The following is a 25,868-nucleotide window of genomic DNA, read 5'->3' as shown; positions in this document are numbered from 1 at the left end:
CAATCAAGTTGTAGAAACATTTCAAGGATGATCAATGGAAACAGCATGCACCTGAGCTCAATTGAGTCTCATAGCAAAGGGTCTGAATACTGAATGAATGAATGAATGACAGGAATTAAGGACATGAATGGATTACATTTTATTTTCGTGTCAAATCGTCAGTTGGCAACCCATCCCTTATTGGATTAATTGACACAAACAAACATTACAATAATTCACTGAGATAATTCAGTGATAATCAGTGGTCATCGCATAAAGAGTGAAAAAATGTAAGATAGAAATCAATACATAATAGTAAATAAGGTTATCCAAACAATAATTATATCCCTAGAGCAGTAATAAATATATTGTACATACATACATATACATATATACACACTTACACACTGTCTATAGACACATACATACATACATACATACATACATACATACATACATACATACATACATACATACATACATACATACATACATACATACATACATACATACATACATACATACATACATACATACATACATACATACATACATACATACATACATACATACATACATACATACAGTATATCGACACATACATACATACATACAGTATATCGACACATACATACATACAGTATATCGACACATACATACATACATACATACATACATACATACATACATACATACATACATACATACATACATACATACATACATACATACATACATACATACATACATACATACATACATACATACATACATACATACATACATACATACATACATACAGTATATACACACATACATACATACATACATACATACATACATACATACATACATACATACATACATACATACATACATACATACATACATACATACATACATACATACATACATACATACATACATACATACATACATACATACATACATACATACATACATACATACATACATACATACATACATACATACATACATACATACATACATACATACATACATACATACATACATACATACATACATACATACATACATACATACATACATACATATCATACATACATTATATACATACATACATACATACATACATACATACATACATACATACATACATACATACATACATACATACATACATACATACATACATACATACATACATACATACATACATACATACATACATACATACATACATACATACATACATACATACATACATACATACATACATACATACATACATACATACATACATACATACATACATACATACATACATAACAAATACAGAAAAATGAAACAGAAGGCATTTGAATGCAGTCAGGCACGAAGAGAAGATTCATGTGGGAGACAAGCCTATACACAATCTATATTCACAGGTGCCATTTACCACATAGAAGCTAAATATTTTTATAATTTAATTATAGACAGCCATTTTTCCTTTCATTCCAGGCTTTGTCTAAATGTTCTGCAAAGGGAAATATACAATATACAATGGACAAAAAAAATAGTTTCTCCTCATGGCTCAGCCACATAATGCCAGGGTATATCTGGTGTGCTTTCTGGAATAAGATCAAGCATATATTGTGGTACAAAGGGCAATAGAGAATCAAATTAGTTTCATTCTCTATTTCTTTGAGGTCACAATAGTTACATTGTCTTTCAATATGCAGAGGCAATATCCCTGATCTTACCTGTTTTAATATGCAGACACAATATCCCTGATCTTACCTGTTTTAATATGCAGGGGCAATATCCCTGATCTTACCTGTTTTAATATGCAGGGGCAATATCCCTGATCTTACCTGTTTTAATATGCAGAGGCAATATCCCTGATCTTACCTATCCCCCTGATCTTACCTGTTTTAATATGCAGGGGATCAATATCCAATATCCCTGATCTTACCTGTTTTAATATGCAGGGGCAATATCCCTGATCTTACCTGTTTTAATATGCAGGGGCAATATCCCTGATCTTACCTGTTTTAATATGCAGGGGCAATATCCCTGATCTTACCTGTTTTAATATGCAGAGGCAATATCCCTGATCTTACCTGTTTTAATATGCAGAGGCAATATCCCTGATCTTACCTGTTTTAATATGCAGAGCAATATCCCTGATCTTACCTATCTTACCTGTTTTAATATGCAGAGGCAATATCCCTGATCTTACCTGTTTTAATATGCAGGGGATCTTACCTGTTTTAATATGCAGGGGCAATATCCCTGATCTTACCTGTTTTAATATGCAGGGGCAATATCCCTGATCTTACCTGTTTTAATATGCAGGGGCAATATCCCTGATCTTACATGTGCACATAGCGATCTCTTGCTTTTAGGTAGGTTATACATAATACATATCTCACACACGAATTCACCCTTAAACAAAAGGTTCTCAATTTGGGTTTATGATTAATCTCCTCCACCCATTTTTTTCATATTGCATCAACAGTTAAAAAAGCAATATATATATTTCTAGGAAGCTGATGGGATCCTCATGAAGTTGCATAGCTTATAGAAAGGTTGTGCCACATGGGCTCTCATGAAGTGTTTGATTTGATTTTCAAAAATGTTTGCATTGCTGTCACAGTGATTAGAGGGACAATAGAGTGCTGAGTACCAGGCAGTTAGCAAGTTTGGTAGGCTACTAATGACCAACAGCATCAGAGCTTGGAGAAGCCTAAACACCTTGACTAAACGGCCACATGGAATTTGACTGCGGTCATGACTCGGGACCGCTGGTGTGCCGGAAATATGGTCACCATAACAGCCCTACTTCAGCCTCTGACCTTCTCTCTCTCTCTCTCTCTCTCTCTCTCTCTTTCTCATCAAGATGTGATGGTACAGTAGATAAACTCGGTATCACAGTGTATAATCAATTAGATTTCCTCACCTCCTGCGTCCTTTCAACACCAAATCTGATGGAAGAAGTTGGTGAATGACATGCTGCCCAAAGAGCAAAAGGTTATAAGCCAAGTAAATTAGTGTAACCGCTTCCTGTAGAACACTGAGACACTTCCTTCCCAGTCATTCTCCATTTTCTGTCATTGCATCACCCTGCGCTACTTGTTGGCCTTCTGTCTTCCTCTCCTCCCCTCGTTTATTCAGGGGCTTGTTGAGATGATTAACTACACAAGAGGGATTGTTAGTCAGTTACATGAACATGGTCTAATATATCACCCAAACAGATCTTAAAGTTTCACTATACATAAATCGCTCTGCCATTTCCTGGTTTCTAAAACTCTAATAGATCACCCAAACCGCTATGAAATATATCTTTCATAACCCAAAATATTTTTGTTTAAGCTGTTTGAAGCTGGTGTACAAAACTGAAAGTTAAAGAAGCAAAAACAAAACTTAAGAATGGGAAGCATAGAAATAGCACACATAGAACATGTATACTTGTTCTTAGACTTGCTTTCAAGTAGAATGATACATCTATAACTCACATTACGATGTGAATTTGGTCGGGTCGCCCAAAAAGTTACACATTGCCACTTTAAACTATCACTTGATGCAAATACACATAATAGTCAATCCTACTGTACCTGAAATGCCCTCTTCTTATAAAGTATCTTCCCGGCCTGCATAATACAATCAAATTCAACAATCACTGTCATCTCCTTGACTAGTACAAACACGACATTATGGTGTTAAATGGTTCAGTAGAGGCTGATTATGATGTCCATCTTACCTCTTTTTTTAAGATACATGTATAGCCCTGCTGCTGTTGCTACTGCTGCTATAGTGACTACAAACACTACAGCAACGATGGCGCCTGAGACAGTGACAAGAGAGAGAAAGTATATCACTTTATTACCAATGATACTGTCAGTGCCAATGTATAGCGATGACAACCATATGCATGAGTATTTAGGGCTAGATTCAATCCGATCGCCCCTTTTCGGCTATGCACCTTTTAACAGCAATGTTCCTGCGTTCGCAGAGACCACATTCACAGTAAATGCTGCATATGTCGGCTCAATCGGAAATGACCTTTAAATGCCAATCAAACTGTAACGCAAATCTTTTGTGGTCTGGTTGGAATCTAGCCCTTAGTTAAATCAAGATGATATCAGGGCAGAACTGTAAGCAGGAATCTGGTCTAAATGAATCTTATGTTTACATTACCAGCAGATAGTTTATCTGGTGTGATCTCTAGGTAAGTGAGGAACAGGTGTGTGTCTCTAGAAGTATAGAGTTCACAGCTGTAGCTCCCCTGGTGAATCACGGTTAGTCTGTGGAGCTGAAGGCTGCCGGACTCTGACATGTCTTGAACCTGCTCCTTCCACTGGTCATTAATGTACATCTGAGGTGTGCCCTTGGTGTAGGTAGCGGTGAGGATATTGACTATCTGGTTAAACCTCCAGGTGAGGTTGAAGGTCAGGAGGTCAGACTGAGGGATCCTGCAGGGGATAGACACCTCACTGCCAGGAGAACACTGCACCGGATCTGAAATGATGTCATGAGAAAGTACCTTTCTTAGCATGTTCTTTGTGTATACTGTCTCACTGTGTTTTTGTCAGTGGTCTAAAGTACTTAAGTAAAAATACTTTAAAGTATTACTTAAGTCGTTTTTTAGGGTATCCACACATTACTTTACTATTTATATTTTTGACAACTTTTACTTCACTACATTCCTAAAGAAAATAATGTACTTTTTACTCCATACATTTTCCCTGACACCCAAAAGTACTCATTGCTTAGCAGGACAAAAAAGGGTTAAATTCACACACTTATCAAGAGAACGACCCTGGTCATCCCTACTGCCTCTGATCTGGCGGACTCTCTAAGCACAAATGCTTCATTTGTAAATATGTCTGAGTGTGCCCCTGGCTATCTGTTCATATAAAAATCAAGAAAATGGTGTTGTCTGGTTTACTTAATATAAGGTTTTTTAACTGATTTATACTTTACTTTTGATACTTAAGTATATTTAAAACCAAATACGTTTAGACTTTTACTCAAGTAGTATTTTACTGGGTGACTTTCACTTTTACTTGAACATTTTTCTAATAAGGTATCTTTACTTTTACTCAAGTATGACAGTTGGGTACTTTTTCCACCACTGGTTTTTGTACAGTTTGCAGACAGATACATTTATGGAATTATTTTGTTGATTGATAAATTGTTTGTTTAATTAGTTGATTGATTGATTACCTTGCTGTCTCAGGGTTGCTGTCTCCCCTCGTGTCCCAGAGGTCACGGTACAGATGTTGGTTCGGTCTCTGCTAAACTGTTTCCTACTTGTGATGTCATAAAGGCCCCGGTCATCTGCCTTGGTGCTGGTCTGGATGGTTCCGGGGTCCAAGGGCATATCAGAGGGAAGGTTAGTGGACCAGGTGAGTTTAGGCTCGGGGTAGATATCTTTGGAACTGCAGGTGATGATGTCATCTGATAACTGTATGTTCACAAAGTGGACTGGAGCTGCAACAAAGTAGACATTACACATGGAGCAGCCATGAAGTGATCATCACAGACAAACAGACAGATAGACATTCCTTACCCTCCACTGATATGTTAATGAAGGACTCCTTGTTGCCTTTAACAGTGCTGGTGTAACACTTGTATGTACCCTGGTCCTGGAGAGTGATCGCGTTCAGCAGTAGTGATGCGTTTCCTTTGTGTATCTGGTCATTGAACAGGGCTGTTCTCCTTCTGTAATGCAGGCTCTGCTGTTGGAGCTGATCTGTACTGTAGTAGTAGGAGTGGACAGTCAGGTCCGCAACTGGTTTCAGCCAGTGGATGACTTCCTCACTCCCAGGCATAAAGCTGCAGGGCATGACACAATCCTCCGAGATCACACAGGTTACATAGACGTCTGTAAACAGAAACATACACACACAAGTGAAATGGGCATCTGAAGCAGAGTGGAACAAGCAGACCCACATGCATACTGTAGTGTATATGTTGACTTTACTGCCGTATTCACTGTAGTGTGCAGTGATATTTACTATAGTATAAGCGCTGTAGTAATATTAACTATAGTATAAACACTGTAGTAAAAGAAAACTGTAGTATATACTATAGAGTGGTGAGGGAGAGGAGTCTACCTTGTCCGGAAACTACTTCACCATTCATTTTCTGGATTCAGGTTCACGCAAACGTCCATTTTAAGCTTTGTTTTACTGTTCACACTTAGTTGATTTCTGGATTGTAAATCGATTCGCTGTCCTTAAATATTTGACATCTGATATATTAATTTCAGTCTCTGAATTGTTCAAATCTAACTTTTCACCACCAGCTCCTTATATCAGGGCATTAAAACTACAATCTGTGTCCTGAATTAGCCTAGTGTGCATGTGCTAGGGCTGTCGTGGTGACCGTATTACCGCCACACCTGCGGTCACGAGTCATGAAGGCAGTCAAATTCCACGTTTAGTCACGTTAATTAGACTTCTCCAAGCTCTGATGCTGCTGATGGTCACGGACTACAAAATTAAAACCAGCTATGTCGCAGACACCGACGCCTTGCTTCCAGACAAGCTAAATACGGTCTTTGCCCTCTCTAACGATAACACTGTGCAACCGACGCGGTGAGCTACCAAGGACTGTGGGCGGTCCTTCTCCGTTGCCAACGTGAGTAAGAAATTGAAACGTGTTAATCCTCGCAAGGCTGCCGGCCCAGATGGCATCCCTAGCAGACCAGCTGACTGGTGTGTTTAAGGACATATTCAATCTCTCCCTATCCCAGTCTGCTGTCCCCACATGCTTCAAGATGGCCACCATTGTTTCTGTTCACAAGAATGCAAAGGTAAGTAAACTAAATGACTATCGCCCAGTAGCACTTGCTTCTGTCATCATGAAGTGCTTTGAGAGACTTGTCAAGGATCATATCACCTCCACCTTACCTGTCACCCTAGGCCCACTCCAATTTGCTTACCGCCCCAATAGGTCCACAGACGATGCAATCGCCCTCACACTGCACACTGCCCTATCCCATCTGGACAAGAAGAATTCTTATGTAAGAATGCTGTTCATTGACTACAGCTCAGCATTCAACACCATAGTACCCTCCAAGCTTATTAAGCTCAGGGCCCTGGGTCTGAACCCCGCCCTGTGCAATTGGGTCCTGGACATCCTGACGGGCCACCCCAGGTGGTGAAGGTAGGAAACAACACCTCCACTTTGTTGACCCTCAACACTAGGGCCCCGCAAGGGTGCGTGCTCAGCCCCCCCCTGTATTCCCTGTTCACCTATGACTGTGTGGCCATGCATGTCTCCAACTCAATCATCAACTTTGCAGATGACACAACAGTAGTAGGCTTTGATTACCAACAACGACAAGACAGCCTACAGGGAGGTGGTGAGGGCTCTGGGAGTGTGGTGTCAGGAAAATATAATCTCAGTCAACGTATCAAAGGAGATGATCGGGGACTTAAGGAAATAGCAGAGGGAGCACTCCCCGATCCACATTGACGGGACACCAGTGGAGAAGGTTGAAAGTGTTAAGCTCCTCGGCGTACATATCACCAACAAACGGAAATGGTCCACCCACACAGACAGTGTGGTGAAGAAGGTGCAACAGCGCCTCTTCAACCTCTGGAGGTGGAAGAAATGTGGCTTTTACAGATGCACAATTGAGAGCATCCTGTCAGGCTGTATCACTGCCTGGTACTGCAATTGCACCGCACACAACCGCAGGCCTATCCAGAGGGTGGTGCGGTCTGCACAACGCATCACTGGGGACAAACTACTTGCCCTCCAGGACACCTACAGCACCCAATGTCACAGGAAGGCCAAAAAGATCTTCAAGGACATCAACCACGGCCTGTTCACCCCGCTATCATCCAAAAGGCGAGGTCAGTACAGGTGCATCAAAGCTGGGACCGAGAGACTGAAAAACTGCTTCTATCTCAAGGCCATCAGGCTGTTAAATAGCAATCACTAGCACAGAGAGGCTGCAGCCTACATACACAGACTTGAAATCATCGAGACTTTAATAAATGGAACACTTGTCACTTTAATAATGTTTACATATCTTGCATTACTCATCTCATATGTATATACTGTATTCTATCCTATCTTAGTCTATGCCGCTCTGACATTGCTCCTCCATATATTTATATATTCTTAATTGCATTCTTTTACTTAGATTTATGTGTATTAGGTATTTGTTGTGAAATTATTAGATATTACTTGTTAGCTATTGCTGCACTGTCAGAACTAGGGGTGGCAGGTAGCCTAGTGGTTAGAGCGTTGGACTAGTAACCGAAAGGTTGCATCCCTGAGCTGACAAGGTAAAAAATCTGTCGTTCTGCCCCTGAACAAGGCAGTTAACCCACTGTTCCTAGGCCGTCATTGAAAATAAGAATTTGTTCTAAACTGACTTGCCTGGTTAAATAAAGGTCAAATAAATAAACTAGAAGCACAAGCATTTCACTACACCCGCAATAACATCTGCTAAACATGTGTATGTAACAAATAACATTTGATTTGATCATTAGTAGCCTACCAAACTTGCTAACTGCCTGGTACTCAGCACTCTGTTGTCCCTTTAATAATTCTGACATCAATGCAAATGTAATTGAAAATCTAATCTAACACTTAGGTGCAACAAAGCAAGAGCGTGATCGAAAAGAAACAGTTCTGTTTCTGTAAGGTGAAGACACACAAAACAACTACTCACAAACACAAGTGGGAACAGACTACCTATGTATGGTTCTCAATCAGAGACAACGATTGACAGCTGCCTCTGATTGGGAACCATACCAGGCCAAACACATAGAAGTACAAAACCTAGAACAAAACATAGAATGCCCACCTACATTTACATTTACATTTAAGTCATTTAGCAGACGCTCTTATCCAAATTGGTGCATTCACCTTATGACATCCAGTGGAACAGTCACTTTACAATAGTGCATCTAAATCTTAAAGGGGGGGGGTGAGAAGGATTACTTATCCTATCCTAGGTATTCCTTAAAGAGGTGGGGTTTCAGGTGTCTCCGGAAGGTGGTGATTGACTCCGCTGACCTGGCGTCGTGAGGGAGTTTGTTCCACCATTGGGGGCCCAGAGCAGCGAACAGTTTTGACTGGGCTGAGCGGGAACTGTCCTCGTGAACTGTCCTCGTGATTCCATCTATTTTGTGAAGTGCACCAGTCCCTCCTGCAGCAAAGCACCCCCACAACATGATGCTGCCACCCCCGTGATTCACAGTTGGGATGGTGTTCTTTGGCTTGCAAGCCTCCCCCTTTTTCCTCCAAACACAACGATGGTCATTATGGCCAAACAGTTCTATTTTTTTTTCATCAGACCAGAGGACATTTTTCCAAAAAGTATAATCTCTGACATCAATGCAAACAGATCAATTGTCCCCATGTGCAGATGCAAATCGTAGTCTGGCTTTTTTATGGCGGTTTTGGAGCAGTGGCTTCTTCCTTGTTGAGCGGCCTTTCAGGTTATGTCGATATAGGACTCGTTTTACTGTGGATATAGATACTTTTATACCGGTTTCCTCCAGCATCTTCACAAGGTCCTTTGTTGTTGTTCTGGGATTGATTTGCACTTTTCGCACGAAAGTATGTTCATGCCTGAGCGTTGTGACGGCTGCGTGGTCCCATGGTGTTTATACTTGCATACTAAGTTTGTACAGATGAACGTGGTACCTTCAGGCATATTGTAATTGCTCCCAAGGATGAACCAGACTTGTGGAGGTCTACAATTTTCTTTCTGAGGTCTTGTCTAATTTCCTTTGATTTTCCCATGATGTCAAGCAAAGAGGCACTGGGTTTAAAGTCAGGCCATGAAAAACATCCACAGGTACACCTCCAATTGACTCAAATGATGTCAATTAGCCTATCAGAAGGTTCTAAAGCCATGACATAATTTTCTGGAATTTTCCAAGCTGTTTAAGGCGCAGTCAACATAGTGTATGTAAACTTCTGACCCACTGGAATTGTGATACAATGAATTATAAGTGAAATAATCTGTCTGTAATCAATTGTTGGAACAATTACGTGTGTCATGCACAAAGTAGATGTCCTAACCAACTTGCCAAAACTATAGTTTGTTAAAACCTGTTTAGGGTAGGGGCAGCATTTTGACTTCTGGATAAATAGCGTGCCCAAACTGAACTGCCTCCTACTCTGTCCCAGATCCTAATATATGCATATTATTATTAGTATTGGATAGAAAACACTCTGAAGTTTATAAAACTGTTTAGATCATGTCTGTGAGTATAACAGAACTTATTTAGCAGGCGAAACCCCAAGAACAAACCATTCAGATTCTTTTTTTTAAGTCACTGTCTTTTCAATATTATTTGATGGGGAATCCAGAATTCGAATCGACTTTCCTGCAGTTCCTACCGCTTCCACTGGTTTTCACCAGATTGTGAGGTTTTTCCTTTGTGTAATGAAAAGTACTATAGCTTAGAACGAACGGCACTTCATGTGTACCTTTTGATAGAGACGTGTAACCAGAAAAGATTCTCCCAATCTTCTTCTGGATCATCTAAATGCTCTCTAGAAAACTTCAGACGGGCCTGGACATGTACTGGCTTAAGCAGGGGGACACGTCTGGCACTGCAGGATTTGAGTCCCTGGCGGCGTAGTGTGTTACTGATGGTAGGCTTTGTTACTTTGGTCCCAACTCTCTGCAGGTCATTCACTAGGTCCCCCCGTGTGGTTCTGGGATTTTTGCTCACCGTTCTTGTGATAATTTTGACCCCACGGGGTGAGATCTTGCGTGGAGCCCTAGATCGAGAGAGATTATCATTGGTCTTGTATGTCTTCCATTTCCTAATAATAGCTCCCACAGTTGATTTCTTCAAACCAAGCTGCTTACCTATTGCAGATTCAGTCTTCCCAGCCTTCCCTTTCTGGTGTCCTTTGACAGCTCTTTGGTCTTGGCCATAGTGGAGTTTGGAGTGTGACTGTTGGTTGTGGACAGGTGTGGACAAGTGTCTTTTATACTGATAACAAGTTCAAAGAGGTGCCATTAATACAGGTAACGAATGGAGGACAGAGGAGCCTCTTAAAGAAGAAGTTACAGGTCTGTGAGTGCCAGAAATCCTGCTTGTTTGTAGGTGACCAAATACTTATTTTCCACCATAATTTGCAAATAAATTCATAAAAAATCCTACAATGTGTATCTATGATGAAAATTACAGGCCTCTCTCATCTTTTTAAGTGGGAGAACTTGCACAATTGGATGCTGACTAAATACTTAAAGCGAGTGTAGCTTTAATTTGCTTTAATTTGCTATCTTGCATGTGTAATTTAATGAAAGTTAGATTTTTATAGAAATGTATTTGAATTTAGCGCTCTGCATTTTCCCTGGCTATTGGCCAACCTCTACCCCAGAGAGGTTGACAAGAAATTTGTGGAGTGGTTGAAAATGAGTTTTAATGACTCCAACCAAAGTGGTTAAAGTGTCCAAATAACTTCTTAAAATTAAAATTAAAATACCTTCATCTGCTTTAGAAGGGGTATAGAGCCTAACTGGCATACATAAGTAGCGCGTGAGTTTCAAGGTTGGAGAAGATCATTTTCACCATAAACATGCACCTTTATATTAAAAGCATTACATGCATAATCACATTTGCAGTCCCTTTTGATAATGCTGTTTTCCACTCATGGAACATTCACGCTTACAGCCTACTGCCATGTGCGCGTTCCTGCGCTCATAATGTGAGGAAATAGCCTAAAGTTGATCAACATTTTAAGGTAAACATTCTGATCTGTTGCGTCAGCCTCATTGCGTAAAAAAACGATTTGATGCTAGTGGTTGTATTAATTTGGGATCTATCGCATCCCACAACTGTCCCAGACTATGTTTTGAATATTTATTTCTCTCACAGACTAGAATAGGTCAACCTTTGTACTCTGGGGGATAGTAGATTGACATAGGCTAGTGCTTTTGCTCTTCATTAGGCCTCCTCATCTTGTTGTCTGACGAAAAGTAAATGTGGGCAGTTCTTCCAATATCTTCAATATGCACCCCGGAATTGGATAAGGACACACTCAGTTGTGTCCTCGAAGTGTCTGTCTTCACTTGTAGCCTGTGAGAAAGGCCAGGTGACTCAGGGAGAAGGGAACAACTGCCACTGGCCACAAAATTTAAAGGTGCTTGAGCAAAAAACAGAGCAGAGCTCATGCCTTTCAAGGGACTTTTTTCAAATCATCATTAGAGTTCCATCATGCAGCCTTACAATGTATTGAAAATCAAAACATATAGCCCAACAATTGTAGAATAACAAAAGTCACATTAATATCTCTAAATTAAGAATATAGGAATACCTATTTCTTTGTTAACTGCTCAACACAGAATAGCCGCATATGCGCACTCCCTCAAACCATTTGGAGATAAGATTCCTTCTATTTTATTCAGCTTTGTTCAATTGTATTATTCATACAATAACTATAAAATAATGCCACGGAATTCCTACCAAATCTTGTCTGCTAAATTAACTAGTGTACCCCATAGCCGTATGACATAGCCAGATCAGGACATAACATAAGGACAACTCAGAGTACACTATTCTGTTCTTCTGAAATAGACTACATTTTCTTCATATCATGTTTCTTTAGACGTGTCTAAAATAAATAATGGTTTTATTGTAAATTTGTATATATTACATGGATTTATTTGACTTTTTAACATGTTCCAAAGGTTTGCGTGTGTGGAAGCCATGAAATGCTAAATGTGTTTATGTTAATTAATGGTCAATTACCGTGAGACTGACAGTCATTTGCTTGACAGTCACAAGCTGACAAAATTTTGTGACCGCCACAGCTATATCCTGTCCCAAGCTTGTTTTCCATGGCTTAACTAGCCGACTAGCTGAACTATTTTCGCCCTCATTGCCAAACTTCATAAATACTGCACCCTCAACTTCAAAACTCCTTCGCTAGTTATACAGTCATATTACCAAGAAATTCTCTGGAAAGAGACTTAAATGATTAATTGTTTGGTTGAATAGTCATGGCTGGTTCGTACCCTTACAAAAATGTACCATGGGAGTCAAATGCAATAAACATAATGGCAGGAACAAACCATGGTACTGGTGCAAATAGCATGGTATTTTCCTGCAACGTTGACTACTTGCTGTGCAATGGAAAAGCTTAGGCCTAGTAACCTTTTAGACCCATTAATCTCATAGTGAAAAACCACAAAACAAATGGTCTAATAGTGTACCCTCTAAAACCTTGGGACCTGGATAGGGTATGGTGAAAACAATGAAGGGAGTCTGAAACCTTGGAGATTTAAAATACTTTATCTGGTGTGTCTCTTCAATTCAGTTTGCAGCTGTCTCTCTCTCATTCAACTGACTTGGGTACTTTTATGGAATTCTAAATTCCCAACGTACTTGTACTTGGTAAAAATGTATTCATTATAATTTTATCTCGGATACATTTTCATCATGTAAATCTCAACATATCCCTAAAAATAGCAAGTTACAATGTTTCCCTTTGTAAACACTCTGGGTGCGTTAGTAAATTCGCTCTGGTGATCTACTCTGATTTCAGAGCAAACTCGTCTGAATATGCCAGAGCGCAGAATAACTGATGAATGTACTAACGCTCAACACCCCTTGAATATGGCCGGTGTCAGTAAACGTTGGCAAAAAGCGTAATTAAATTGTTGCCAGCAGCACAGTTACAGTCACCAACGCTCTAGATAACATGAAAACAGCCTAACCAGCTCTGCTAGGGTGAGTAAAATGGCCAGAAGGAGGTGTTCTCTCATATTTCTTTGGCCTCTGACAGAAGATCACCAACATTACATACTTGTGTTCTGTTGGTCAGATAAGACCTAAACCAATTCACTACTACATCATTTATCACAGTTTAGTACATGAGACCAATCCAAAATTACAAGGACCTCTACAAAATATTTTTTTGAGTATTGTTTCATAGACCGTACCTTCATGTATTTATTACCTGTCTCTAGTAGCATTTTGGATTTCTTACGGGTACAGTAGGTTACCATATGATCACTAAAAACAATATTTAAGACTCCTGACTGACGTTCTCTTGATCTGATACAATAATCAAATCCAAAGTTGATTTACTGTCAATACACACCCGGGTTGGCTCAACAATCAGTTGTTTTAGACCAAATAACTGATTAAAGTTATACAGGGCATTTACTAGTGTACTTTTCTTGGGTGATAACTGCACATTTGTATTAAAATCGCCAAGCAGAATACCTTCTCTATCAGCAAATATATTGTGATCACAGCAATTCGATTCAAGTAAAGCATAGAAATTATTCTGCTTAGGAAGCCGATAGTACACACCAATGAACAACATTTAGGAAGGAGTATATCTACTCATGCAACCTTAAGACCATCCTTTTTCAGATCTGAACAAGGGTTAAAATGCACATAATTCCTAGTAAAAACACACAGGCCGCCACTGTTTTGGTTTCGGTCAATTCTATGAATGCTATAACTCGGTTATGTACACAGTTTCATAGCCTTAACATTTTTTAAATTGACTATCGTATTTGTTATTTAAATCACACTTTATTAGTATAATGAGTAATCCACGACAAAACTAGAGAAAATAGCAACTACAGAGTGCCAATGGTCACAATGCATGGCTAAATTACTTCCGGACACGAAGGGTCCACAGAGCTCCTCATCCCCCTCACCCCTCTATAGTAATTAGTGTCGTGTTTTTGCGGATAGTAGTATACGGTAGTATTTACTGTAGGGTTGTTGCAGACATTACTGTAGTATTTACTATAGTGTGTTTGTTTTTATTATCATTGACATAGAAAGACCTACTGGAGAAATACTAAAAGAGCACATTTTCCATAACCTGTATGTAGGTAGGACTGGCCCAGATAACAATGCTACGGAGAGAGAATGTTTTTGTAATGTTCCCCTAATGTTTGAGTGTCTAGCTTTTCGTTAGTTAGGGGAACATTTTATCTATGTTAGCAAAAACTGTCTGAGAACTTTTTTAGCATGTTTTGGTGTTAAAAGTTAGAAGAACATTCCGATAATGTCAAGCAGAACTGATCTAGAACCTGGTTACAATGTTCTCAGAATATGCCACATTAATGTTCTAGATGTATTTTATGGGACGTTGCAACAACATTCAGGTTGTCCAGTTTTCTGAGGGTTAGGAGAATATTTCATAAACGTTCCACCAAACTTAATTTTTTACAATTTTTTCCCCCTTTTTCTCCCCAGTTTTGTGATATCCAATTAGTAGTTACAGTCTTGTCCCATCGCTGCAACTCCCGTACGAACTCGGGAGAGCCGAAGGTCGAGAGCCATGCGTCCCCTGAAACAAGAACCCGCCAAGTCCAGAGGCGCCCTTCGGTCCGGAGCTTCCAGAGGCGCCCTTCGGTCCGGAGCGTCCAGAGGCGCCCTTCGGTCCGGAGCTTCCAGAGGCGCCCTTCGGTCCATAGCGTCCAGAGGCACCCTTTGGTCCGGAGCTTCCAGAGGCGCCCTTCGGTCCGGAGCTTCCAGAGGCGTCCTTCGGTCCGGAGCTTCCAGAGGCGCCCTTCCGTCCGGAGCTTCCAGAGGCGCCCTTCGGTCCATAGCGTCCAGAGGCGCCCTTCCGTCCGGAGCTTCCAGAGGCGCCCTTCGGTCTGGAGCTTCCAGAGGCGTCCTTCGGTCCAGAGCTTCCAGAGGCGCCCTTCGGTCCGGAGCTTCCAGAGGCGCCCTCCAGTCCGGGGCTCTCTACGAGGGTCCCCAGTCCGGGGTCGGCGGCGAGGGTCCCTGCTCTAGAGGTGCCACCTAAGTGGGCCGAGCCAGAGGTGGAGCAGGTTCTACGTCCCTCACCAGAGCGGCCACCGCTGAGAAATGCCCACCCAGACCCTGCCCTACGGGTTCAGGTTTTGCGGCCAGGGTCCGCACCTTTGAGGGGGGGGTACTGTCATGCCCTGACCGTAGAGAGCTTTTTATGTCTCTATTTTGGTTTGGTCAGGGTGTGATTTGGGTGTGCATTCTATGTTATTTTTTCTATGTTTTATATTTCTTTGTTTTGGCCGGGTATGGTTCTCAATCAGGGACAGTTGTCTATCGTTGTCTCTGATTGGGAACCATACTTAGGTAGCTTTTTCCCACATGGTTTTGTGGGTAGTGATTTTCTGTTTAGTGTTTGCACGACTGTTTCGGTTTCATTTATTCTCTTGTTATTTTGTATTAGTGTTCAGTTCAATAAAAAACCATAAACACTTTCCACGCTACGCTTTGGTCCGACTACTCTTCCTCATCCGATGACGAAAACCGTTACAGGTGGCAGCATCATGCTGTGGGGATGTTTTTCAGCGGCAAGGACTGGGAGACAGGTCAGGTTCAAGGGAAAGGTGAACGGAGCAAAGTACAGAGAGATCCTTGATGAAAACCTGCTCCAGAGCACTCAGGACCTCAGACTCGGGCTAAAGTTCACCTTCCAACAGGACAACGACCCTAAACACACAGTCAAGACAACTTAGGGGTGGCTTCGGGACAAGTCTCTGAATGTCCTTGAGTGGCCCAGCCAGAGCCCGGACTTGAACTTGATTTAACATCTCTGGAGAGACCTGAAAATAGCTGTGCAGCGACGCTCCCCATCCAACGTGACAGACCTTAAGAGGATCTTCAGAGAAGAATGTAAGAAAATCCCCAAATACAGGTGTGCCAAGCTTGTAGCGTCATACCCAAGAAGACTTGAGGCTGTAATTGCTACCAAATATGATATTTCAGGTTTTGTTTTCATAAATTTGCTAAACCTTCTATAAACATGTTTTTGCTTTGTCATTATGGGGTATTGTGTTTAGATTGATGAGGGGGAGGGGGGGAATTTAATACATTTTAGAAAGTAAAGTAACAAAATGTGGAAAAAGTCAAGGGGTCTGAATACTTTCCGAATGCACTGTACGTACCTCACCAGACATGCCACCAGGGCTGTCTTCACAGTCCCCAAATCCAGAACAAATTCAGTATAATAGTATTATTACAGTATTATATAGAGCAATGATCACTTTGTATTCCCTTCTCAAATTACTCAAGCAAACAGCAAGTGAGCTTTAAAAAAATAATAAAACAATAACGCCTGTCCCCTATCTGACTTAGTTGTAATGTCTATGTCAATATGTTTAAATGTATATAAATTGTAAAGTATTTTTGTCTGTAATATATTTTATGTTATGTGTAGGGCCCCAGGAACATTAATTGTTGCAATTGGATCCCAACAACAAAAAACATTCCTGTGTCCAGTTTTGTTAGGGTTAGGAGAATATTACATCAATGTCACTACACAGAACATGGTTGCCATGTTCTCAGAAAAAACGATATTAACGTTCTAAACTCGTTTCATGGGACATTGCAAGAAAATGAATGTGTCCAGTTTTCTGAGGATTAGGAGAATATTCCATCAACGTTCCACCAAACATACACAGAAGATGTTTGCCATGTTTTGGGAATATACAATATTAGTGTCCTTGACACGTTTCATTGAACGTTTCAGGAACATTTGTGTGTCATCCAGTTTTCTGAGGGTTAGAAGAATATTCTGTCAACGTCTCACCAAACATACAGACATGGATATAGAACAAGACAATAATGTTCTAGACACGTTTCATGGGAACATTTCTGTGTATCAGTTGTCAGGAAGTCGCCTGATGATTCTAAAGAAACGTTAGCCCCCAATTTTTTAAAATGACACCTTGTTAGTTGCCAAGCCCATGACTAGTGAACCACTGATGCATTCACAGCTCCTTTTTGTCTGTTGGCAAGGTTACACGCACACAGTGCTTTTAACATGTTTTCAACTTACATATTTAACACAAGTGATTACATTGGGCATGTTAATTTATACAGAAATTATTATTCAACATGTCGTCACCTGGGATTTGAACTCACAACCTTTTGGTTCACTGCATTCAGATATTCATTCTACATTACCATGTCTCTGGTAGTTATCAGTTACTTTGACTATTCTCTCATCATTGATTTGATAGTTGTCTAATGTTGGTGGGGTATATTTAACCTTTTTTAACAAAACTCCTGAATCACTACGATCAATAAAGTTTTTCTTGTGTGTACTTTTACCAGAGCTGATAGTTACTTCAAAGTGCATTGACCCTATTGCTTACACCTATCAAGTTGTTTCAGATCTACACAAGTGCCTAGGCAGGAGGGGGTTAGGGTTTCTTCTGGACAGAGCCTAACTACACTGGTCAAATAAGAACAGGCACTAGAGATATCCCTTATTTGGACAGTGGTTAGGGTGTTCGTCATTGGTGGTGTTCTGGGTTTGAGACGTGCTAGTGGAGTCACCATGCTCTCACATTCCTACTCTCCCCTATCGGGTCTCAATCCCAGACCACCAGCACCAATGACTAACTCCCATATCGCTGTCCAATAAGGGATATCTCTAGGGCATGTGCTTATTGGACCAGTATAGTATAGGGTGAATGCAATTTGAACTAAATCTCAGCTCTGTTAAAGGTAGACTCAAGAAAATATTGTATTGATCATGGTGATTCAGGAGTATCATTAAAACAGGTTAATATGCCCCACCAACATTAGTCAACTATACAGAAAGCCCTTAAGTTTCTGAAATAGGTGAAGAATATCAATGATGAGAGAATAGTCAGATTAATTTATACCTGACATGGTGGCAAAGCAGGAAGATTGCAGTACCGTGAACTACGAGGTTGGACTTCAAAAATCCCAGGTTAGGACATGTTGAATAAGAATTACTGCAACGTTCTAATTTAACGTGTGTAGAACATTAATAGTTTCTATTCTGAGAACATGTCAACCATGTTCTGTGTGTTGTTGAGGGAATATTCTCCTAAACCATAGAAAACTGGACACGAATGTTCCTGCACCATTCTCATTTAAAGTGTCTAGAACATTAATATTTCATGTTCTCAGAACATGGTAACCACATTCTGTGTATGTTTTATTTCACAATTCGAGAATGGTCTCTTGGTGATGGGTTCAGACTTCTAAACTTGAAATATGAAATATCCTTGTTAATGGTACGGAGGGAGAGAGTTGAATGCGAGGGGAATGAGTTCTGTCAGAACACATTATTGTTAGACATCAGGTATCCTATGGAAAGGAGAAGGGCCACAGTCTGGTTGCTACACGAGAAGTTAATGATTATCTGTAGGAGGAATTGATATGGTGGAGTCAATCAAGGTTGCATATAAGCCATGGGCTCGGAACATGATTTAATTACTTAATAAGACTCTTGGGTAGGGAATAGGCAGGGTATATGCTAATTAAATACTGTAGTATTTACTATAGTTAACAAAAATGACTTTTGTGCTTTTGCGGACATTACTGCAGTATTTACTACAGAATTCTGTTATAGATAATACTGTAGTATTTACTATATCATTCTACAGTATACTACAACATTCTATAGTAAGTACTGCACATGGTCGAGGGATACTTCCTTGTGCAGTATAGTATTCTACAGTATACTACTGTTTAATATAGAATTCTATAGTATTATAGTATTCTATAGAAAAGTGTTGTATTATTTCACGTGAGTGTAATACATACAAAAACGCAGGTAAACACTCTTGGATTTTTTTATTGGTATTTGTTCGTGGCAATCCTTGATACTGTACATTACTCTGTCTTTACTCCTGACTCCTTTACTCCTGAGATAGCTTAGTCAACTCAGTTATCCAGTCTGTATCACCTCCGGCCGTGATTGGGAGTCCTATAGGGCGGTGCACAATTGGCCCAGCGTCATCCGGGTTTGGCCGGGGTAGACCGTCATTGTAAACAATCATTTGTTATTAACTGACTTGCCTAGTTAAATAAAAGTTAAATAAAATACTTTTTAAAATACAGTAAGTTAAACTCTGACAGTCAACAGCAAAACTGTCTTGATTTGGGTACATGGCTCTTTAGACAAAGGCTTGGCATAGTACATGTAGATAGACACAGACAGACACAGACGGTCAGACAGTCAGGAGAAACCACTGCCACCTCACCCTGGCCCAGCCACACTCTGACCTGAAGAAAGACTACTGCACCTTATTCCTCCCTCTTACTCATAGCACAGCATCACCTATTCCAGGAAACTCAGAGATTTATTTGTACTGTATATTATATAACTGTGTCACGTTCCTTGGGTATGAAGAGAATGTGACCACTAAGTAGCTGTGCCAAATTCCTTGGGTATGAAGAGAATGTGACCACTAAGTAGCTGTGCCAAGTTCCTTGGGTATGAAGAGAATGTGACCATTCAGGCTGTGCCAAGTTCCTTGGGTATGAAGAGAATGTGACCATTCAGGCTGTGCACTCATAAAATAATAACTTGTTCCTTTACCATGCTCCTTTTCTGAACATCAAACATTTTCACAATAATAATAATAATGCAGTCTCCACCACACTGTAAAAACAATTATGTTGATTCAATGTACAATTATAAGGCAACCAGCTGTAATAGGATTGTGAGTTGGCTCAACAGAATTTTTACACACAAACTTTTTGTTGTGAGTTTGCTCAACCACATTTCTGTTTGAGCACAATCCCATTGCAGCTGGTTGCCTTATAATTGTAAATTGAATCAACATACTTTTTTTCCAGTACAAAGTCTGTGCGTAAATGGTTTTGCTTTGACAAATAAAACACTTATTCCTGAAGATCACATTAAGTTATCTGTGCTGTGGGTGAGCTGCCTAAAGTAAACTATGATAAGATGCAGTAATAATGAGCAATTAAAAAAAACAGACAGACTGTGATGGTTATTGTTACTCACCTCCCCCGTCTGTGAGACGGACGCTTGACAGTAGAATCACCATGACTAGACCTTTTGACTTCATGGTGACCTGACCAGCACGGTGTCTCTGTGTTTTAAACGGTTGTAAATCCAAAACACAACTCAGTTGTTCACATCTCACCTGTCACTCCCTTATCAAGTCAGATTGTATCAGTAGTATCAGTAGTACCTGTTCAGGTTGGGCGTGGAAATTAGTCATGTTCTGAAAGTGATAGTTTAAAGAGTGAGTACACACGTACACACACACACACACAGTACCAGTCAAAAGTTTGGACACACCTACACATTCAGGTGTTTTTCTTTATTTTCACTATTGTCTACATCGTAGAATAATTGTGAAGACATCCAAACTATGAAATAACACATATGGAATCATGTAGTAACCAAAAAAAGTGTTAACCCTGTTTACCCTATTTGGTAAAAGACAAAGTCCATAATATGGCAAGAACAGCTCAAATAGGCAAAGAGAAACAACAGTCCACCATTACTTTAAGACATGAATGTCAGTCAAAGTGGGAAATTTCAAGAACTTAAACATTCTCTTCAGGTGCAGCCGCAAAAGCCATCGAGCGCTATGATGAAACTGGCTCTCACGAGGACCGCCACAGGAAAGGAAGACCCAGAGTTACCTCTGCTACAGAGGATAAGCTCATTAGAGTTACCAACCTCAGAAATAATGCAGCCCAAATAAATGCTTCACAGAGTTCAAGTAAAAGACACATCTCAACATCAACTGTTCAGAAGAGACTGCGTGAATCAGGCCATGGTTGAATTGCTGCAAAGAAACCACTACTAAAGGACACTAATAAGAAGAAAAGACTTGCTTTGGCCAAGAAACACAAGCAATGGACATTAGACCGGTGTAAATCTGTCCTTTGGTCTTATGAGTCCAAATGTTAATCTCTTTGTGAGAGGCAAAGTAGGTGAACGGATGATTTCCGCATGTGTGGTTCCCACCGTGAAGCATGGAGGAGGAGGTGTGATATGGGGGTGCTTTGCTGGTGACACTGTCAGAAATTTATGTAGAATTCAAGGCACACTTAACCAGTATGGCTACCACAGCATTCTGCAGCGATACGCCATCCCATTTAGTTTTGTGCCTAGTGGGACTGTCATTGGTTTTTTAAACAGGACAATGACCCAACACACCTCCAGGATGTGTAAGGGCTATTTGACCAAGAAGGCGAGTGCTACATCAGATGACCTAGCCTCCACAATCCCCCGACTTCAACCCAATTGAGATGGTTTGGGATGAGTTTGACCGCAGAGTGAAGGAAAAGCAGCCAACAAGTGCTCAGCATGTGTGAGAACTAATTTAAGACATTTGGAAAAGCATTCCAGGTGAAGCTGGTTGAGAGAATGCCAAGAGTGTGCAAAGCTCTCATCGAGGCAAAGGGTGGCTACTTTGAAGAATCTAAAATATATTTTAATTTGTTTAACACTTTTTTGGTTACTTCTTGATTCCATATTTGTTATTTAATAGTTTTGATGTCTTCACTGTTATTCTACAATTTAGAAAGTAGTACAAATAAAGAAAAACATTGAATAATTAGGTGTGTCCAAACTTTTGACTGGTGCTGTATATCCCTCATTGGCCTATCCCTCTGTTCTTTCACATATCTACTATTCACAAAGAACCTGTCAGAATCCCTCAACCTTGATCCACCCTCCTCTACTGTCTTTAGTACCTGAGCATATGACATCTTCTGCACTGTTCTAACCCTGGCCACCTCAACCTGTCTCTCTGACCCTGGCCACCTCAACCTGCCTCTCTGACCATGGCCCCCTCAATCTGCCCTCTCGTACTGGACACCTCTGATCCCCAGCAACATGGGCAACCCTACAGTTGGCACACATACATTTTTGTTCCATGTCCTCCAGCACACTTTCCACATCTTGGATTCTCCCTCCCACACGCAGCTGCAACATGCCCATAAACGTGACACCTATAACACCTCAGTATATTCAGCACAAGAGCTCTAATAGCATAACTCATTTATACAAACATTAGTTTGTCAGGTAAAGACTAAATCAAAGCTCAAAAGAACAGACTGTGTCACCTCTGTTCCACCATGCTCCCCACCAGGTCTGCTTCACACCAACTGCTTCACACAAACTGTGGGCATCACAAACATCAGGAATCTTCTACTTAAATTGCTCCACCTCCACACCAGAAATGACTCACTTCAATGGTGCAATAAACCTAAGAGCAAAGCAAGATACAGGTCTTTCCCCAAGTTACGTCACACGGAGTGGAGTGCCTGCTCCCTCTGATCTGAGGAAACACAAACAAACATTACAAGTCCACTTCAAGTTGCCTTCACCAGCTCAACAGCACCCACCATCTTTTCCACCCAACCTGAAACCACTCATGGATCAGCCAAAAGGCCTGGTTCCATCCTCTCAAAAATCTCGATCCCATTGAACCAAATGTATTTTTACCATAACCATATTCATCAATGTAAGGCTCGGGCTCCGGGCTCCTCACAACACCTTCTACCCCTTCCATTTCACTTCCATAACTCGAACTGGCGTCCGGCTCACTCTGTTAGAACTTGCTACCAATCTTCCTCGACATACGCTCTCCTTTGTTATTGCTATCTTCAGAAGATTCAAACTCATCTTCTGCCTCACTCAGTCTTTTAAACCTCCTCTCTCTTTCCCTCTATTTCTCCTCCCTTAACCAATTATCTGACTCCTTCTGAAAATAGTCCTCACCTGGCAGCTTCATTAGCTTCTTATGGCTGGGGGGCAGTATTGAGTAGCTTGGAGGAATAAGGTGCCCAGAGTAAACTGCCAGCTACTCAGGCCCAGAAGCTAAGATATGCATATAATTAGTAGATTTGGATAGACAACACTCTGACGTTTCTAAAACTGTTTGAATGATGTCTGTGACTATAACATAACTCATATGGCAGGCAAAAACCAGAGAAAAAATCCAATCAGGAAGTGGGAAATCTGAGGTTTGTAGTTTTTCACCTCTTTGTCTATCCAAGATACAGTGTAAATTTGGTCCGATTGCACTTCCTACGCCTTCCACTCGATGTCAACAGTCTTCAGAAACTGTTTGAGGCTTCTACTGTGAAGGAGGAGAGAATGAGAGCTGTTTCAACCAGAGGTCTGACTCTGAGGTCTGCCAGTGAGAGGTAGCTGCATTCCATTGCATTTCTAAATCAAATCAAATCAAAATCAAATGTATTTATACAGCCATTCGTACATCAGCTGATATTTCAAAGTGCTGTACAAAAACCCAGCCTAAAACCCCAAACAGCAAGCAATGCAGGTGTAGAAGCACGGTGGCTAGGAAAAACTCCCTAGAAAGGCCAAAACCTAGGAAGAAACCTAGAGAGGAACCAGGCTATGTGGGGTGGCCAGTCCTCTTCTGGCTGTGCCGGGTGGAGATTGTAACAGAACATGGCCAAGATGTTAAAATGTTCATAAATGACCAGCATGGTCAAATAATAGTCATCACAGGCAGAACAGTTGAAACTGGAGCAGCAGCACGGCCAGGTGGACTGGGGACAGCAAGGAGTCATCATGTCAGGTAGTCCTGAGGCTTGGTCCTAGAGCTCAGGTCCTCCGAGAGAGAGAAAGAAAGAGAGAAAGAGACAATTAGAGAGAGCATACCTAAATTCACACAGGACACCGGATAGGACAGGAGAAGTACTCCAGATATAACAAACTGACCCTAGCCCCCCGACACATAAACTACTGCAGCATAAATACTGGAGGCTGAGACAGGAGGGGTCAGGAGACACTGTGGCTCCATCCGAGGACACCCCCGGACAGGGCCAAACAGGAAGGATATAACCCCACCCACTTTGCCAAAGCACAGCCCCCACACCACTAAAGACAAAGGAATTCTCCATTTGGAACATTATTGAAGATTTATGTTAAAAACATCCTAAAGATTGATTCTATACATCGTTTGACATGTTTCTACAAACTGTAATGGAACTTTTTGACTTTTCGTCTGGACCTAGTGCTCGCTCCTCATGAATTTGGATTTGTGAACCAAACGTGCGAACAAAAATGAGCTATTTGGACATAAATGATGGAATTTATCGAACAAAACAAACATTTATTGTGGAACTGGGATTCCTGGGATTTATTGTGGAACTGGGAGTGCATTCTGATGAAGATCATCAAAGGTAAGTGAATATTTATAATGCTATTTCTGAGTTTTGTGACACCTCTCTTGGTTGGAAAATGGCTGTATGTTTTTCTGTGGCTAGGCGTTGACTTAACATAATTGCATGGTGTGCTTTTACCGTAAAACTTTCTTGAAATCTGACACAGTGGTTGCATTGAGGAGAAGTTGATCATTAATTGTGTGTTTAACACTTGTATCTTTCATCAATGTTTATGATGAGTATTTCTGTAATTTGATGTTGCTCTCTTAAAATGGTGTATAATACTTGTATGTTTGAGGAATTTTAATTATGAGAATTCTGTTGTTTTGAATTTGGCGCCCTGCAATTTCACTGGCTGTTGGCGAGATGGGACGCTACCGTCCCACATATATTTTATTTCTGCGTTTTGTGTTGCGCCGGCTATGCTAATTATTTTGTTTACGTCCACTTCAGGTATTTTGGGGTGTTGCATGCTATCAGATGATAGCTTCTCATGCTTTTGCCGAAAAGCATTTTAAAAATCTGACTTGGTGGCTAGATTCACAACGAGTGTAGCTTTAATTCAGTACCTTGCATGTGTGTTTTAATGAACGTTTGAGTTTTAACGAGTGCTATTAGCATTTGGCGTGGCGCATTTGCATTTCCTGATGGCTGGGTGGGAAGCAGACGTCTCAGGTGGCGCTAAGAGGTTTTAACTAAATCAGGTGTGCTAGTGAAGGGCTAGAACAGAATTATGATCTGGTGTAGAAATGGTGTAGAAATGATCCCATGCAGAAATAACAATGTTTCTGTAGTGATCGTCTGTTGAAGAAGTTATGGACCAAAGCGCAGCGTAGTAAAAGTGTTCATACTTTTAGTTGAACTGAACATTAAATAACAAAATTAACAAAGAGAATGCATGAAAACCAAAACAGTCCTGTCAAGTGCAGAAACACAAAACAGAAAATAACTACCCACAAAACCCCTGTGGGGAAAATCTACCTAAGTATGGTTCTGTTGGTAAAATTATGATTAAATGACTGAACA

At 40.7% G+C, this 25,868-nt stretch overlaps 1 protein-coding gene across 1 annotated transcript; it reads right to left on the bottom strand.

Annotated features, from left to right (window-relative positions):
• Positions 1–1,976: 1,976 nt before the first annotated feature.
• Positions 1,977–20,830, bottom strand: LOC123990236 (CD276 antigen-like). The gene is made up of 8 exons (XM_046290815.1): positions 20,689–20,830; positions 5,516–5,830; positions 5,170–5,436; positions 4,141–4,461; positions 3,704–3,787; positions 3,558–3,593; positions 2,209–3,137; positions 1,977–2,026 (listed from the first exon to the last, which is right to left on the bottom strand). The coding sequence occupies exons 1-6, from the start codon at positions 20,750–20,752 to the stop codon at positions 3,574–3,576; spliced, it is 1,071 nt and encodes a 356-aa protein (XP_046146771.1). The 5' UTR covers positions 20,753–20,830; the 3' UTR covers positions 1,977–2,026; positions 2,209–3,137; positions 3,558–3,573.
• Between the last annotated feature and the right edge of the window lie 5,038 nt (positions 20,831–25,868).

Source organism: Oncorhynchus gorbuscha, linkage group LG12, assembly GCF_021184085.1.
Source record: "Oncorhynchus gorbuscha isolate QuinsamMale2020 ecotype Even-year linkage group LG12, OgorEven_v1.0, whole genome shotgun sequence".
NCBI lineage: Eukaryota > Metazoa > Chordata > Actinopteri > Salmoniformes > Salmonidae > Oncorhynchus > Oncorhynchus gorbuscha.
This window is presented reverse-complemented; position numbering and strand designations above follow the sequence as displayed.